Source organism: Rousettus aegyptiacus, unplaced genomic scaffold (assembly GCF_014176215.1).
Source record: "Rousettus aegyptiacus isolate mRouAeg1 unplaced genomic scaffold, mRouAeg1.p scaffold_m13_p_6, whole genome shotgun sequence".
Taxonomy (NCBI): Eukaryota; Metazoa; Chordata; class Mammalia; order Chiroptera; family Pteropodidae; genus Rousettus; species Rousettus aegyptiacus.
This window is the reverse complement of record NW_023416309.1, coordinates 5,372,935-5,390,982: the sequence shown is the minus strand read 5'-3', so window position 1 is coordinate 5,390,982 and position 18,048 is coordinate 5,372,935. Positions and strand designations below refer to the sequence as shown.

Sequence of the window (18,048 nt, the reverse complement as noted above, 5' to 3'; positions counted from 1 at the left end):
GTGAAAAAAAAAATGAAATCCTGCCAGGTCGCTCTCTAACCTCTTGTGACCTCTTTTCTAGATTTCAGGAGCTAACCTTTGGTATCGGACCCAAGAAGCTAGCGGGCGCTTGTCTGAAATTGCCACATTTAGCATACTATTTATCTTGCAATACATTCTTGAGAAGGCGCAAGGGAATAAGAGTAAAGGAACAGCCGAAGGGACAATTTTTAATTCTCACACCACTCTCTTTAAATTTTTACATAATTTTTGCAGCTGTTGCAAGTGAAATCGTTAAGACAAAAAAGGCGAACATCGCTACTCAGAGATAAGATGGCCTAAACGCCTTCTCCGTCCACACCCAAAACGCACGCTGACGCTACCGCTACTACAATGCTCCACTGGCCCCGCCCCTCCATCCCAGAAGCCCTCCTCCCTACTGTGCCCGCCCTTCTGTCAGAGATATGCTCATGATTGGCTACCCGTAGTGTTTGTCGCTTCTCCGGATGTTGCGTCACGCAGGGAGCGGAGGAACTGCGTTCTCACAAACTGAAAGTGGCGGGTGGGCGGTCAGGGTGTACGCTTTTGCGTCTCTCTGGCCCGGAAGGAGACCAGCGCGGTTGAGGTGACTGGGGACTAAGGTACTGCTATCCCGAGCTAACAGGCACTCGAGGTCCACCGTACTCTTCATGCCAGGCCCGCGGGGCTTCTGGGTGCGTCTGGAGAGGGCTGGAGGCGGTGGCGCTGCTGCCTGCGTCACAGCCTGGCGGCACATCAGAATGGTCGTCCTGCGGTTGACCCTGTGAATGGGGCGGTGACTGCGGGGCCTGGGGTAGGTGGGCAGGGGTTCGCCCATGCGGCCCTGCTCTCCTTGGGTAGCGGGGTGCTGAATCATACTCACTGCTGGCCCGTACAGCCGCCGTCCTGGGAAATAAGGAGGATGCTTGAGGCGAGGCTGCTGTAGACTTGCGCTCAGACTTTGGGAGGCTGGAGGCTTGCTGCAGAGTCTAGTGAACTGGGTGAGCTTTCTCTGAGGACTAGACGCCTGAGCTCATCAGTGCTCACAGAAACGTACAGGGTTGGTGTTTTACCTATTTTGTAGCTAAGGAACCTGAGTCCTAGAGGTCAAACACTCGGCGCGAGGCCACTTCTAACATGCTGGGATAAGACTCATTTTGTACTGTCACGTGATGTGCAGGCCTCTCTGAGCTGGGCCTCTTTCCCAGTCGGTGTGTTGAGGACTGAGGGAGATAGATGCACAGCAGCTATAAGCTGATGCAATGGCATGAAAGTGCTAGAAGAACTCGGTATTCTCCCAAAGGACAGGTGCCCGATGTTGTATGCGCAGTGTACATAGAGCTGGTGGTTGAGCTGGAAGTACACTAGATAGGTATTTTTAAGCAAGGCTTTTTAACCTTAGGGGTTCTAGTTAAAATACATAGTCCTGCGTCCCATTCCTGGAGGTTGAATCCTTAAGACCAGAGTAAGACCCAGGAAATATACATTTTGAATTACATCCCAGGCGGTTTCAATAGCTTGAATATTTTTTTTCATATTCTGTCATGTTTGGCAGAAATTTATAATGTTTGGTTCCCATAGATGTCTTACAGCTTTGCAATGCACTGTGACCTTGAAGAGTTACTCACCTCTTCCTTGGATGACATTTTTCCTATGCTCAAAAGTTATACTATGGAGTCTTCTTTTAAATTTCCCCATTGAATGCTGATATAAATCTTAAGTGAAAACCACATTTATAAAAGCAATCACAACCCTGTAAATTCTCTTAAGATATTAACATCCACTCTATATTAGCCATATAACTTATACAGTCATGCATTTTGTTATTGGTCAAAGTGGGACTTAAACCTAAAATCTCAAAACTGGGTTTTATGGGATGGATTTCTTGAATTCACATGGGACAAGCAGAGGATTCATTATTAACACTTAACCCATTCCCTGTTTGCCCCGAAAATGCTCGCTGGCAGTGCTTGCAGCATTACAGTCCTAACCTTGCCCCCAAAGGTTGCCATGAGATATCTCGCTTTTATCACCGTAGTATATCGATAGTCTTTGGAAACATGACATCATCCTATTTATAGCATTCTGTTTTGGGTAGTGGTATTTCCATTTACAAAATATAGTAATTCTTGATCGCTGAAAATGTCAAATCCTAGAAAATCTAGCATTCCTATGCATGATGTTATCATTCTCGAACAGTTGTTAGCCAAAAATTCATTTGATGAATACAATTTATGTATACATTTCTGTTACATTAGGCTAGAGACAGTTCTATTTAGAAATAACTCCAGGAATAGTTTTTATGTTTTATTTTCACGTTGAAAACCAGTCAGATTTGCTTCAGCCTCAGAGAATATGTTTATATAAAATTAAATTTAACGCTGGCAGCAAGCTGCACTTTTTTTTCTTAATGAGAAATCGGTTAAACAGGTAATTCTGCCTTTTCTACTAAAATGTAATTGGTTCCGTCTTGTTTCTAGACTCCTTATGACCTTTCCTCGCTTGGAAATGTGTTATTTTTTGTCTCTGGTGTAACTAGCATTTTAGATCGGTTTGGTAAACCTGGTGCACCACCATGCTGGCCGCAAGACTTGTGTGTCTCCGGACACTACCTTCCAAGGTTTTCCACCCAGCTTTCACCAAGGCCTCCCCAGTTGTGAAGAATTCCATCACAAAGAATCAATGGCTCTTAACACCCAGCAGGGTAAAGACAATCTGAATTGTTTTTATATTGTCTGTCTTTCTCTTTGTGCTCCTAAAACCATTTTTTTCTTTGATAATATGAAGCTCCCTACTCTCCCAGTAGTCATTTACTGAAACAGCCTTGATAATGTCCCAAATCAGCTCTTTCTCCTCATTAGTTTTGTATCATTCTATTCCATCTTTATCTCATATGAAAGAAAAAGAAAGAACTCCTATAACTGTTTCTTTCCTTACAGCTCTTGGAGTTTCTCATTTAGAGTAATTTGTGAGGGATTGAGAACTGTATGATGTAGCATAGAGATCGTGGAGCCTATAATCAAAAGCTTCAGAATCTAAGAATATGACTAGTTGACCAATAACTCATTAAGACATTATTAAATATGTCATTTCAGTTCTTGTTTAGATAATGGCAAAATAAAATCTGTCAGGTTAGAGAGACACTGATTTCTTTTGATAATAGATTTCTCCTCTGGAATTCAAAGGAGAAGTATAAATTTCGCAATGTGAAGTAGATAAGGAAATACACAGAATCTAAAGGAGACAATGTTCAATGTTCCTTTCTCTTAAACTCACCATTCCACTGTTGAAAAGGAGCTAAAATATAGATAGTAGTCATCCCTCCCTTTGGCTTTTGTTAAGGAAAGAAACCCAGATGAAAACATGTAGCTAATACTGAATGAATGTTTTTAAAAAGTTAGTGTTTAAAATATAATTCTAGAGATATAAATATAATTTGTAGTATGAAATAAACAACTATTCTGAAACTTAAACTAAAAAGTGGTAATGCATTAGTGGGTCACTTCAAAGATAGAGTACAAGTAGGGTCTCTATGTAATTTTTTAGATTGGCTAACACTGCTTTCACAGTGAAATTACATAGAAAGTACCAAATTATATAGAGATTTCTAATGTAATTAGATCTCCCATTTCATTTTATTATTATTATTAACATTCTGTTTGTCTTTGTTTTCATGAATATCAGGAATATGCCACCAAGACAAGAATTGGGGTCCGGCGTGGGAAAACTGGCCAAGAACTCAAGGAGGCAGCATTGGAACCATCAATGGAAAAAATATTTAAAAGTAAGTGTCAGTCTTTAGTTTTTCAACAAGGTCCATGAACAGCTTCCTAAAAATATTTACAAACTTGTGTATATGTTCATTTTCTGGGAAGAAAGATAATCATTTTTGTTGTTCTTAGGGATCTGATAACCCAAAAAAGATTGGTACTTCACACTGGATTCAGTGGTTCTCAGTCATAGTTCTTTCTGAGAAAATTTTACTTTCATTATTTTTTTTAAGTATTATTAGATAATATGCCATAATCTAAAATGTATACTCTGTTAAGAAAGTTCATTTGAAGTTACATAGAATCTTCATTAAAGCATATGATAGTTGTGTATATTTCAGGTCTGGATTATATCTTCAAAACACAGATGTTAATAAAAGCCTAGCTGTTCAGGAAGGGTCCTCTTAACTGGCTGCCACTTCAGAGCCTCTTAGGAAGCAATACCTTAATGAAGTCAGTTTGGTCCACAGTTTAGATTTCAGCTTTGCAAGCTCAGAAACTAGTTTATGAATCTAGCCAAAGTCAGTCAAATTACACTACTGCTCCTTAACCTTGCAAAATGTCAATATGTTTGTTATAGTCGGAGAGATCCCTAATTGGTATCAGGGTATTGCTGACAAGTGAGTTGACCCTAGAAACCAAATTATATGAATCATATAGTGACAGAACAGTAACATTCTCGATGAACAAATTTAGACTAAAGAGGGGAATAAAAATACCTTCATCCAGTTAAAGTTGATAAGTTTGTTTTTCTCAGTACTCCGAAACAAGGGCACCCTCCCTTGATTGTGCTGCAGAAACACCACTTGTATTTTTCTTTGGTTTCTTTTTTTCTTGACTCCATTTAAATGAACATTTTTGCTAATAGCTCTTTATATACAATGTGATATGACTATTAACATTTCTTTTTCATCTTTATTTTCTAAGCATCATGTGAACACATCCCAGACTCATCAGTAAAACACATACCACAGAAGTCTTCCCACATCTATAGGTACACTGCCTCCTCCAATTTTGTTGGAGTGAGATTAAAGGTTAATCAAGTCAGATCCTTTTTGTACTGATTATTACACCTATGTTTCTGCAGTGTTCTTTTTTACTAGGCCCCTAATTTGGAGGCCATTTCTATGTCCCCTTATGTACTAAATATGGCTGTTACAAAGAATTATGGTATATGGTTTGATTTCCCTCATTTAAATATTAGAAAGGGCTTACCACCAGCACTTTAACTTAGGTAAGAGATGATAGTATTAACCTGCATTTCCGCCTGTGTTCTACAGTTGATCAGATGGGAAGATGGTTTATTGCTGGAGGGGCTGCTGTTGGCCTTGGAGCATTGTGCTACTATGGTTTGGGAATGTCTAATGAGATTGGAGCTATCGAAAAGGCTGTGTAAGTAAATTGTTCCCAAACAATTCCAACCTTAAGGGTTTCGATTTTCTTGTCATCCTCATCTTTTGCCACTTTTGCTTTGTGTATAGTCTTTCATTTATGTAGAAATATACATGAGTAAAATTAGAATCTCATAAGGTGACATTAAAGAATTTAAAATTAAAAAAATTAGAATCTCTTGTTTCCCTCACATATTTGTTCAGAACAAAATAAAAATCTTCCAAGTTTATATGTGTTTAAACAGAGAGAAAATGTATTGCTATGTACATGAGCCATGTGCTTATGTTTTCTATCATTTGCTTTTTATAGTAACTCCAACATATGCATTATCATTTCCATGACAAATGAGGTGAATAGATTTAGAGCAGTAAAGCAGTATTTCCCAAGGCCTCCCAGCCTATAAATGATTCGACCAAAAGTCATATCCCTAGTCTTATAAATTAACCATATTGTGCTTTTTACAGAATTTGGCCTCAATATGTGAAGGACAGAATTCATTCAACCTACATGTACTTAGCAGGAAGTATTGGCTTAACAGCTTTATCTGCCCTGGCAGTGAGCAGAACTCCTGTTCTCATGAACTTCATGATGAGAGGCTCTTGGGTGGTAAGTCAACTTGTTTTTGTTTTCCTTTTCTACTACATATCAAAAGATTAGACAAAAATTACTCAGGGAGGGGTGTTAAATGGAAAGAATACCTTACTATATCAAACAAATTCAACTGAGACAAAGTAGGAAGTCAGCTATTCTGATATTCTGAAGTCAGCTATTCTTTGTTAAATATGTATTTTATAGCAGCAAAGGGGTTGGCAGCCAAATTTACAGGCACATTGTACTTATAGCAGCAGATATCAAACAGCCTTTATTTTATAGTAATTTACTAAAAAATAAGGCAGACCCAAAACCATGTTAGAGGCCAGTGGAAAATACCTGTCTCAAAAACCCAAGCATTCAACTATTCTGAACTTTCTTAACCCTATATAAATTTATATATTCAGCAAATGTCTCTTGAGCATTTTTTGTTTTGCTTGATACCAAAAAAATGATTTCAAATGTGGTGGCTGGAGAGATGAACTGGAGTAAGTGGTTAAGGATATACAATAAGTAGAAAGTGTAAAATCAGTTGCAAGACTGTTTTTGTCTTGGACTAATAGGGAAGTTCCATGAAGGAGACATTTCTTTTATCAGAACCATTGAAGCCTAGCATTTTTAATTTTAGGAGAGGATAGCAGTAGTCCAAGTTTGCAAAACAGCTTGAGCAAAAGAGGTAGTCAATCAAAATAACTTTACAATCCTATTAGAGTGAAGTCAGAGTACTTGAGATCTGCAGTGTGAGTAAGACAGAAAGGTAATGTTTAGTTGCCAAGCTGAGGAGAGTGCCTACGCAGTGAGAGGCCATTGCAGATACTGGAATAGCAAAACTCTGATGTGTATTTGAGTATTAAGGACTAAGGTGGAAGAGAGAAGCAGGTATACTAGCTGTGCCTTTGCAAGATCTGAAATGAGGGATGACAGTGTTAACTAGAGCAATGAGTATGAGCCTGGATGGGAAGGGAAGGCAGGAGAGTTTATATAATTCATATTTTCCACAGCAAACTGATTTTCCCCATAGGTAACCCAAATCCGTCTAACCTCCAGATCCATAATATTTTGACTATAGTGTACATTCCAAAATGAGAACCATTCATAGTAGCATAGCTATTTGGACATTCCAGTATTCTTAGGGTATTACTTCTCAGATGGGTGTTGTGAATTTCCTAGTTTAGAGATTCATAAAAGCACAGAATAAGCATGGTGCATTCCCACCAGGAATGTCAGTTTTAATCAGAGGTAAATAATTTAAAATAGTGCTTTTTTAAATAAAGCAAACATGACTGTTAAAACATGAGGAGTCTACGGCCATGCCACCCTGAATGTGCCCGATCTCATCTGATCTCAGAAGCTAAGCAGGGTTGGGCTTGGTTAGTACTTGGATGGGAGACTACTTAGGAATACCAGGTGCTGTAGCCATAAAAAATAATAATAATAAAAATAAAAAATAAAACATGAGGAAGATCAAAATATGCAAGAATTTAGCCCCCAAAATAAGACTTAACAGTTTTGTGTTTAGGCCATATTCTCAATCCCCTGTGGACATAAGATTACTCTTACCTACTGTTAGGGCTTAAGTAAAATCGTTTGGAAAGCCAGGCAGGTGCTTTAGAGATGAAGCTTTTGTAGGGATATCAGACATACACACAGATAATGTCAACATTCGTATCAAGTGCTTTTGGAACAGAGAAGAGACATCTGACACCTGTTATGACAGCTAAAGGACCTACCAGAAAAACTCTCCAGATAAGGAGGTATTCCTTGAATAAATCAAACAACAGGAAGGGGGTATTTTTAGGCTCAATGAATATAATTAAAGCTCAACAAACAATTAAAGAAGCGTGAAACTGGGGCATGTTTGTAGCTCTACCATTTCAGTGTAGCTGGAGGGAGCATAGAGTATGGAAAGATAAAAGGCGAAAAAATGGAACTGAATCATGAATGACCTTAAAAGAAAAAGTTATAATTGTGATAAATATCCTGAAAATGCTTTGCATTAAGATGTATGAAGTAGTTTTTAGTAGATTTTAGTTTTGTCATTAGAAAATGGTAGAGTAGAACCCAGTGTGCTTTTCTGTATTAGTATGAGTAAGGACTTTAATTTTCAGCAAAATATTATTCTTGTTACTCGTACTTTACATCAAAGGTTACACATTCAGATGCATGTGTCAGATAATGCAGATAAGTGAAGCAGGCCTGGTTTGTGGAAAGGGATTATTGGCAGCTAGAGAAAAGCATTCCTAACCAAGAGCAGTCTCATTCAATTGCTTTTTGAGTAGCCGGCCAAACAAAATACTTGCTGCCTGATTCTGTCCGAAGGCTGCAAGTTTGCAGTTTCTGCTTTAAATCAATCTCCTGAAGATTCATTATCACTTTACATTATCTGCTTATCTCCCTTGTCATGCACAAGGAGTATTTAAATGTAATAACAGTGGAATCTAACTTAAGCAAAGAAAAAGGAAGAAGACCAAGTCAGCCAGAACACTGGGAGGATAGAAACATAAAATCTTTTTCCATGCGCTTCTATCTTTCAGGTTTTTATTTAAGTAAATATGGAATTCAAGGCAATGTGTGATATATTCTAATTGGTATATTATGACTAATTTTTCTAACTTTTTGTCCTACCGAAAGAAATATAATTAAAAATAATTATTCTGCAATTCTTAAAGGGGTTCTGTTAAACCTCTTCTCTAACAATAAAATTTTTAAAAGATGATGCTGTCAGTCACAGCTCAACTCATTCATTTGAAGCTATCTGCAAAACTTTATGTATGGCATTAGGGGGCACTCTTTCTAACCTCACCAAACTGAAATTAACCCAAGGCCTTTATATGCTGGAAAAAAATAGGATTCAGTTCATTGTCCTTCATCTTTGTAAACGTGGTATATTGGTGGGACTCACTGAACTTAGGATTTGTGGGTTTCTACTTTGTTGTTTTAAAGATCGATTTTTCTTAGTAATATGTGTCTTTCAGACCATTGGTGCAACCTTCGCAGCCATGATTGGAGCTGGAATGCTGGTACAGTCAATACCATATGACCAGAGCCCAGGCCCAAAGCATCTTGCTTGGTTACTACACTCTGGTATGTTCTGGTTTCCAATTATTATTAAACAGTATTGAATACTATATTTTTGGTGACTCTTCACAACCGTAAATTATTTGTACATAACTAAGCTCCGTGTTTAGGAAACAGTTCCCTGTGCTTATTACTGGTTGTAAAATTGCCAGATCTCTATTCTGGAAAGTTCATGATTCTGATACTAAGACCATGGACATCCCCGATATTATACTTGCATACTTTGACAGTTCCAAAAATGTAAATATTTCTTTTTATCTAATTTGTCTAATAACAAGAACATTTAAAATCTTGATACACATCACTTGAAAATTGTTTTTGTTATATATCTTTAAAAAAATAAAAAACAGGTAAATAGAAGAAAGGTAAAATGTGAAAGAATGGGAGATTTTTGCAGTGGAGCCTTGAAAGAAAGCAGTCAAAAAAATCTTTGGAAATGCACGTTTGGGTCTGATATGCTTAGCTAGGTCAGTATTAAAATAGTTCTTGGCACGCAATGTTGACAAATTTCTGGTATGAAATATGTCATTTATATTCTTCATGTGCTGTCTTTATTTTGGTAAATATGAGACAGCATGATTTCCCAACCTCGGTTTTTAAGGCTCTCTTCCATTAGGTATTAGGTTATTCACCCATTAATAGATAGTCTCTGTGGAGCTTTAAAGGGCAAAACCCGTGTGGTTGAGAAAGAAGTGGTCTTTTATCTTCTAGTACCAATAACCTGCTTTTAATTTAAAAAAACATTACTCAAAATATAGTATGTACATTTGCCAAGTATGTATCCTTTCATTGAAACACCATAATTCTCACCATCTAAATTTTAACATTTACATTTATGTTTCTAAATAGAGTGTTGCACCTGTTTCCCATTTTAGACACCAAATTTCTTGAGAAAACAGGTTCACTCTTTTTTTTTATCTCTGCTAAATAATAATCACTTCTCAAACAGGATTAAACTAGCTATGTAGTTTTAATTTGAATATGTAAGCTTTCTACCCGGTTTGCTTAGAAAACTCTTTGTAATCTAATATTGTAGCATGTAAATTAGTTGAGCAAGAGTATTTTATGTGTGCTGGGCGGTCCCCAAGACCACCCATTCATTCTGGATTGATGTGTTAGGAGGAGTCACAGAACTCAGCATATAGTTTATACTCAAGCTAAAGTTTATTACAGCAAAAGGACACGTGGCAGGATCAGCACAGGAGAATCACACACAGTCTTTCACTGCTCTCTTCTTCCTGTATGGGGACACGCCAAGGTTTTGAAAAGTGCAGTAATGTGCGATGTTTCTGCCCAGGGAAGCCCAGTAGAACTCAGTGTCCAAAATTTTTATTGAGGACTGGTCGTGTAAGCACTCTGCTAGCAACTCTCAAAAACCAGATTCCGTGGAGGAAAGAAGGCCTTCAGCATAAATCAAAGTGTGTAATCTAACCCTCTCAGTTATGGAGTGGTTAAGGTGTCAAGTTCTCAGATTATCAGTCAAAGACTAACCTTGTAATCAGGCTTTAGTAAAGATAGCCTTAGACCTGTCATGTCAACCCATTCCTGCAAAGTATGAAGATCAGTTTTTTTTTTCTTTTTCTTTTGTTGTTCAAAATTTGGTTTATTCTTCACACACATTTTTGAAAGTTGAGCAGACATTAGCATGCTCATTTCTTAGATGAGGAAGCTGAGAGTGGGTGAGGTCACATACCAAGAAGCGCCAAAATCAAGACATAACACCTCAATCTTATTTCTTCAAGACCCACGCTTTGTCCATTTCTTTATTCATTGGCATGATTGAGATGAGACCCAAAGATGGTTTGGATTACCCAAGGGCAACCACTCACAGCTGCAAAGGGACATCAAAGTTGGCTTTTAACCTACTATTCACATCCGAATACTTTTCATTTTCATTTTTTTATCCAGATATTTAGTACCACCATGTAGACACAGCTGTGGTCTCAGGACTAAATAATATTTGCTGAAATTACTAAAATACTCATTGAAAAACTATTCTAATTGTTATTCCCCCAGTTTTATTGAGATATAATTGAAACATAACATCGTGTAAGTCTAAGACATGCAACTTGTTGATTTTATATATTTATGTATTGCAGAATGTTTACTACCATAGCTTATGGTTACTACCTCCATTCCATATTTACCTTTTATTTTTCCTGGTGAGAACATTTACAGCGTACTTCCTTAGCAACATTTAGGTGTATGATTCAGTGTTACTAGCTGTCAAAAGTTCAGAAATAGTAGAAGTAAAACCAATGACTTACTGAAATGGCAATTAGTAAAAATTTATTGTGCACATACCAAATGAGTTTGCAAGCCAAAAACACTGAATCAAAAATATAGACGGAGGCTCAGGAGTATATTATTATAAAGCAGTTTATAGATTGAGAAAGCAGTGACTTTTTCACAGTGATTGGTTATAATATTAGAATTTTTTGTGGTTACCTCAAATCAACCTTGGGAAACAGTTTGAGTTTTTCTTAGGATTTCTAGAAGCATAAGCAAGAAATGACCCAGAGCAAGTTAGTCTTTCACTATAAACTAAATTAAGTTTTATTTATATGACCAAACTGGTTTTGTCTGCCCAGGGAATATTAAAGGCTGGTCCTTGTTTCTTTTTTGTTTTAATGTCACCATGGTGTTCATTAGATCCTCAACCTTGTTAATCTTATAACTAGAAGTTAAACCCTTTAACTAATATTTCCCCATCCTCTGCACTCCAATTCCTGGTAACCACCACTCTACTCTGTTTCTCTGAGTTTTGACTTTTTTTTTAGTTTCCACATAAAAGTGAGATTATACAATATTTATCTTTCTCTGACTTATTTCACTTAGCATAGTGCCATCAGGATTCATCCATGTTATCAAAAATGGCAATATTTCATTCACTTTTTATTGCTAAATAATATTCCAGTGTGTGTGTGTGTGTGTGTGTGTGTGTGTGTGTGTGTGTGTGTGTGTGTGTATCACATCTTTATCCATTTATCTGTTGATGGACACTTAGGTTGTCTTCATATCTTGGCTGTTGTGAGTAATGCTACAATGAACAATGAAAGTCCTGATATCAGTCCCTTTTGATAAAAACCCAGAAGTGAGATTGCTGGATCATATGGTTTTTCTACCTTTAATTTTTTGAAAAACCTTCATATTTGTTTTCTATACTGACAGTATCAATTTGCTTCATCCCAGTTTTCATTCAAAATAATATTGATAAGCTGCTGTTGTTAGTTTTGCACTTAGTTTGTCCTTAAGTAGCAAACATCTATTACCATTTAAGATTTTTATCAAAATAGCATTGAAAAATCTCTAAATAATCTTAAAAGTTTTGCTAAGAATTTTGTTGTCAATTGAAAAACTGATGGGAATCCTAATAGAAATACCATACAGAGGAATTTTTATTCACTATCTTTCCTGTAGCAAAAAATACTTAATTATTCATCATTGTGAGACACAATTACTTTATTACACTTGATCTAGAAACGTTATTCTCTTAAAAGAAACACACTAATATTGAAATTTCAGTATGAGGACAGCTCTATGCCTATTCTGTGAATTAAACTGTGCACGTTTAATATTTAAGAAAAAGGTAAGTTGTTCTACTCACCACTGAAATAATGCCTTATCTAAGATTCATTTTTTAGTTGAGTTCTATTTACCTTTGCTAATTATATTATTGCTACCTTTCACTGTAATTTTTTCTTCTCTCTTTATAAATATTTGACAAATTATTTTTTAAAAGCTATGATAACATTCCTTATTACCCAAGATAATAGCAGTGCCTGCCTTTGAAGTTTCTGCATTTTAGGATTAGTACCATGTACTTTTTCTCTCATTTTTACTTTGTTTCTTCTTATCAGCAGGAGGTTTGCCCTTCAGTTATTCATTTCAGGCCATTTTAACTCAATTCTTACTTACATGAATATTGTTGAGACTAGTGTTAGGTTCATATCCAACATAGAACTACACAGAATTTGACAGAGTTACCAAAAATTTAGATTAGTATTTGTACTTGTGTGAGGTGTTACTGTTGTGATTTAGAATATGGATAGCCACAAGTTTTGATTGTGGAATTTTGGGGGTAGTATTACCTAAATAAGAGGAAGACTTTTTATAATCCTACTTTTTAACAATGAGGTATAATGTGTTCAAATGATACATTAGATAGAAGTGGCATTTTCCCTTTGGTTGTTACTTGGTAAATACTTAAGTGCCCACTTGTTCTTTCTCCAGGTGTGATGGGTGCAGTGGTGGCTCCTCTCACAATATTGGGGGGTCCTCTTCTCATCAAAGCGGCATGGTACACGGCAGGCATCGTGGGAGGCCTCTCCACTGTGGCTATGTGTGCACCCAGTGAGAAGTTTCTGAACTTGGGAGCACCCCTGGGAGTGGGCCTAGGCCTTGTCTTTGTATCGTCACTGGGTAAGGCACTGTGCTTTGACACTTGGTTCTTGGTTCATGATGTCACAAAATCATCTTACATACCCAGGTATTCTACTGGAGGGAATTTATGTAGTCATTTTTAAAAGCTATTTAAAAGATATATGCTAATTTGACTTGATTTTCCTTTTTGGCATCATGGTAAACCATCATTATTGGTTTTACCAAACATATCTAAAATGGTAATAATGTTGGTCTAGAGAACATGAAAATTGCTCTGATGCAAGAGCCTTCCTGTAATGTGGGCAAGTGGCCCTTTGCAGGAATGAGTATCATGGGGTTTGAACTGAATGTACATAAAATTACTGCTTATACACACATTTTCTTATTCGTGCCGTATAGCAAAGAAATTTTTTTTTAAGTATTGGTAATTAGAAATCTGGTTATAGAAAAGTCCTTTTTTAAAAAAATCTTTTTTTTTCCATTTTAATTTCAGGATCTATGTTTCTTCCACCTACCACTGTGGCTGGTGCCACTCTGTACTCAGTGGCAATTTATGGTGGATTAGCTCTTTTCAGCATGTTCCTTCTGTATGATACACAGAAAGTAATCAAGCGTGCTGAAATAGTACCAGTGTTTGGAGTTCAAAAATATGATCCCATCAATTCGTAAGTAGTCTTTAATGTCTTTCCTTTATTACATAAAACATTTGTGTTATTTTGTCCTATTGTTTTATGGCTGTATTAGTTTCCTAGGGCTGTTGGAACAAATAATACAAACTTGGTGGTTTAAAAGAAATCTAAAATCAAGATGCCATCAGGGTTGGTACCTTTAGATTAAGGCTCACCCTACTCCAGTATTACTTCATCTTAACTCACGTGTTAATTATATTTGCAAAGATCCCGTTCCCAAATAGGTCACATTTACAGATCACCAAAGATTGGGACTTCAGTATATCTTTTGAATTCAACCTGCAACAATGTCTTTGTCGAATTTTACTATTTTACTTCTGTTGTTGTTTGTTCTATTCTTTCTCTAGTAGCCATAGAAATTTGATCATATTGCAACTAAGTGTGATAGGTAGGTATTTATTCAGTTAATTCAGAGTATTTTACCTTATGGTACTCTTGATGGTCAATTAATTTAGTATTTAACACTTTAGAACTGAAGAAAAGATGTATTTGTTAAGTATTTGTTGGAAAGTATACAAAATCGACTTGAAATTTTTAGTGTGAAAGCCTATTTTATTAAAAATTAAAAACACTTTAATATGAAAATTTTATTTTGGAGATATTCAAATTTAACTGCCATTAAGTATTACATAATAATACTTTTGTCCTTTTCTTGGCCTCTCCACCAAAGTAGGTTATTTAAACAATTTTTTTTTGAGTTTAATGGTGCTAATCACTTTTTTAAAAGTAATTTTACCCTTTTTCTTTCAAACTAAAAATGTAGTGGTTTTATAAAATGCTGCTATAACACTTACAGATTTATAACAGTTTCTTTGGGTGGGGTGGGAGGCGGTGGCGGGGTGTTAAGGGGTTATATTATATTTAAAAATGCCAGACTTGTGTCTCACACATTTTGTGAAGGTGTTTCTTTGGTTTGGTTTTGATTCTTTTGTTGTCTATCACCCATTTTTTCTTTTAACTCAAGATACTATGCTCATAGTAAAGTGCAGAGGAAAGAATAATGATTTATAAACTCCCCATTAACATTTAAAAGATGACTGCCAGAAGAAAATCTTGACTGTTTTCTAGTCCAAGACTTCCTTAGTTGGCATCTTTTTAAAAAGTTTCCAACTTATATACCTGGAACAAGTAATCAGTATTGCTTTTACTTTTCTCTATAATAGTATTTATCATTGTTATTAGAATTATATCATATTTAATAGGCACTTTCTTTTCTAGGATGCTGGGAATCTACATGGATACATTAAATATATTTATGCGAGTTGCCAGTATTCTAGCAACTGGAAGCAACAGAAAGAAATGATGTGACTCAGCTTCTGACTTCTTTAACGCATCAGATACCTTGCTTGTTTAATAGGGGCAGATATTCATTAAGTTATTTGTTCAAGCAGCTTTTGTTGAAGTTTAGAGGGTAAGAACTTGTCATCATGTTTCAGACGTTCCAGTTATGTGATGCTTCAGGTGTGCATTTTCTTCTGGAGAATAAATTCAGTAGTTCTCATCCAAATAAGCATAAACATGTCCATTTCTCATGTTCGATTAATTCTAAAATGAATCAATGAATGTGAAGACCGAAGTTTGTGTTGTGAGAATTTAACTTTTATCTATTTTTTAAAATTATTTGGTTAAGTAAAAATTTAAAAACTTGTGTTTACCTGCATGTGTTTTGGAATGCAGAATATTAACAAGTAATGTCATGAGTGAGATAGAGGTTTGGTAAAGGGACCGGAGAGAAGTAAGGGGTCACTGGCAGTCTGAGGACTTAGAACTTAAAACTTGTGTAATTGGTCATGAGCCAGTGAAAGGGCTCTGGCTGTGTGGAAACAAGTCATCTCTTTTTATATTTGTCTGCTAAACTTATCAAAGTATTGAACATAAAACAAAGACATAGGTGATGCATTTTTCCACTGTTCCTTTTCAGTGCTCTCTTTGCACTGTAGATGTGATCATGTTTGGCTTCTCATTCTTTGACATTGTTAGAATAGTCCAGAATGTTAATCATATGGAGAATTCCTGATATATAAAATATGTGTGTATACGTGTAGGAAAATTTTACTTTTGAATCTTCTAGAATAAAATGTTCTTAAAATATCTTCTCAGGATAAAATATCAATACATGAAAATTGTTCTATTTTCAAGTATACAAACAGTATATTCATAATTGATTTTTTCACATATTTATTGAAATGTTTAATAGATTAGATGCTTGCCCTTATCTATTCAAGCTTTGAAGCTTTTATTAGAAAAGCCTATTTGTGGCTTACACTTGAGATCATGAAAGCAGTTTTTTTCTAAGACTTGGTTTCTTGCGTTTTCTCTCAGACTAAGCACTAAAAAAAAAAAAAGGAAAGCAAAGCTAGTCTTCATGAGCTCTATAAATCAAAAACTTAATGGGTGGAATGCTTCATTAGAGTGTCCCCTAGCAGAATTTCCCTTCTCTCCTGCACAGACCATTACTTAACTCTCCTGTGACATTTCTGATAAGTTGTTTTTGGAAGTTCTTAATGAAATAAGTATATATGATTATTGAGATGATTTGTGTTCTTGATAAGCATTTATTACATAATCCAGAAATAACTATTCTACCATTGGCAGTTTTTTCTCTAAGAAAACAAGTGCTAAACTGTTTTTCCCTTCTCTACTTTAGTCCCTGTATATGTCAGTGTGATCTTTAAAGTGAAATCTTAAAGGTCCTATTGGTCCTGTTGTCTTCAGTCACATTTTAGAACCCAAAGTATATATCCTTATGAATGGATGGCATCACGCACAAAAAAAACAAAATGATATAAATTTAACGATGAGTATCAGGCAGAAGCTTATCTAGAAAATCAAAGGTTTTTTTTTTTTTTTAATTTAATGACTTCGTATTTTAACTTTTTCTGACTTTACTAGGACAGTGAAGACTTTTCAATATGAAAAGTTATGTAAAATGTGAGTACTTTTAAAATATACTAGATCTAAAGTGACGACAAAAAAAATCGCTAGTCCCTTGGTTCCTTTAAAATACTGCTGGGGTTTTCTTCACATCTTCACTCACAGGGAAGACTGAAGACTTGAAAATTGATAGGCTTAAGCAAAAAAGTAAAATATAATTTCTGAAATATTAAAGGATAACTTGGGATGTGTTGTTAAAAATCATAAACAAAACAAACGCCCCTTATGTTTGCTTAGAATGGTATCTAACATTCAATCAGAAAACATGAGTGTAACAGGCAGGCTTGCCAGCTGGACGCAGTAGAGACAATGATGAATAAAAATTGCCTTATAAAGAGTAACATCCTCATGTAAACCATAGTCTATTGTGGTGATGAGTGTCAGAAGAGAAGTGAACAAAGTAATGAGTTCCCAAGATATCCGAGGAGGAAAGTCTTCAAGAGTAAATATAGTAGTTAAAAGCACATTAAAAACAACAACAACAACAACATATCACACAGCAGAAGTATGGAATAAGAGTAAGGATATGGAGAAAGATGGCAAGAAACAAATTTCCCTGGAAGCCTGATTTCCTGCTCACAGCAGGTTTATGTTCTGTGCCTAGGGTCCTGAACACTTGAGTACTTTTTGTGCATTTTAAAATGTTAGAACCTGGGAAGAAAGGCAGTAATGCTTCCCTTAAAATTGTTACCTGGCTGCTGTGTCCACATTAAAGTTCCTAAAACTAAGTGATACCCAAGATTTATGTCATTCCAATAGAGTAGGAATGTCCAGATAGACCGGTAATAGCTAAGGATTGAATTGATTTTTTTAAAAAACTTTTTTTGTATATTGTATGCTAAGCCATTTGCACAAATCAAGTACTGCCATCCCCATTTTGCAGAGAAGTAAACTGAAGCCAAGTTCAATCTTTGCACAATGTCGTCTGACTGGGAAGGATAAAGAGATAGAGTAGAACCTCCTAACCAAGTATGCCTGGGAAGTCTGTGACGAATGCCATAGGGTAAAGTCCTATTTGAGAATCAAAAGCACTGTACAAATTAAATATGCAAGTTGAGAATCTGCTGAACACACAACTTAAGAAATTTAGTGTTTATCAAAAGAGATCGACCTTAGTGTCTGAGGATAAATGGTAATGTTTTACTTCCCCTGATACTATTTCTTTATATATAGAGTACCAGAACTCCCAGTCTACTTTGAGCTATAAATCAAAC

At 35.9% G+C, this 18,048-nt stretch overlaps 1 protein-coding gene and 1 non-coding gene across 6 annotated transcripts; both read left to right on the top strand.

The window, feature by feature from the left end:
• Positions 1-486: 486 nt before the first annotated feature.
• On the top strand, positions 487-16,423 carry GHITM (growth hormone inducible transmembrane protein). 5 transcript variants are annotated; one of them, XM_016121397.2, is made up of 9 exons: positions 487-620; positions 2,537-2,701; positions 3,682-3,781; positions 5,048-5,159; positions 5,624-5,765; positions 8,726-8,834; positions 13,062-13,250; positions 13,705-13,876; positions 15,119-16,423. In XM_016121397.2, exons 2-9 carry the CDS (start codon positions 2,573-2,575, stop codon positions 15,201-15,203), a joined length of 1,038 nt encoding a protein of 345 aa, XP_015976883.1. In that variant the 5' UTR covers positions 487-620; positions 2,537-2,572; the 3' UTR covers positions 15,204-16,423. The 5 variants fall into 5 exon arrangements, with proteins under 5 accessions (XP_015976883.1, XP_036078916.1, XP_015976892.1 ...); XM_036223023.1 differs by having other exon boundaries at positions 550-620; positions 2,478-2,701; XM_016121406.2 differs by having other exon boundaries at positions 551-692.
• On the top strand, positions 7,051-7,169 carry LOC118604613. The gene has a single exon (XR_004951784.1). It is a non-coding gene; the product is annotated as a 5S ribosomal RNA (ribosomal RNA).
• Positions 16,424-18,048: the final 1,625 nt, after the last annotated feature.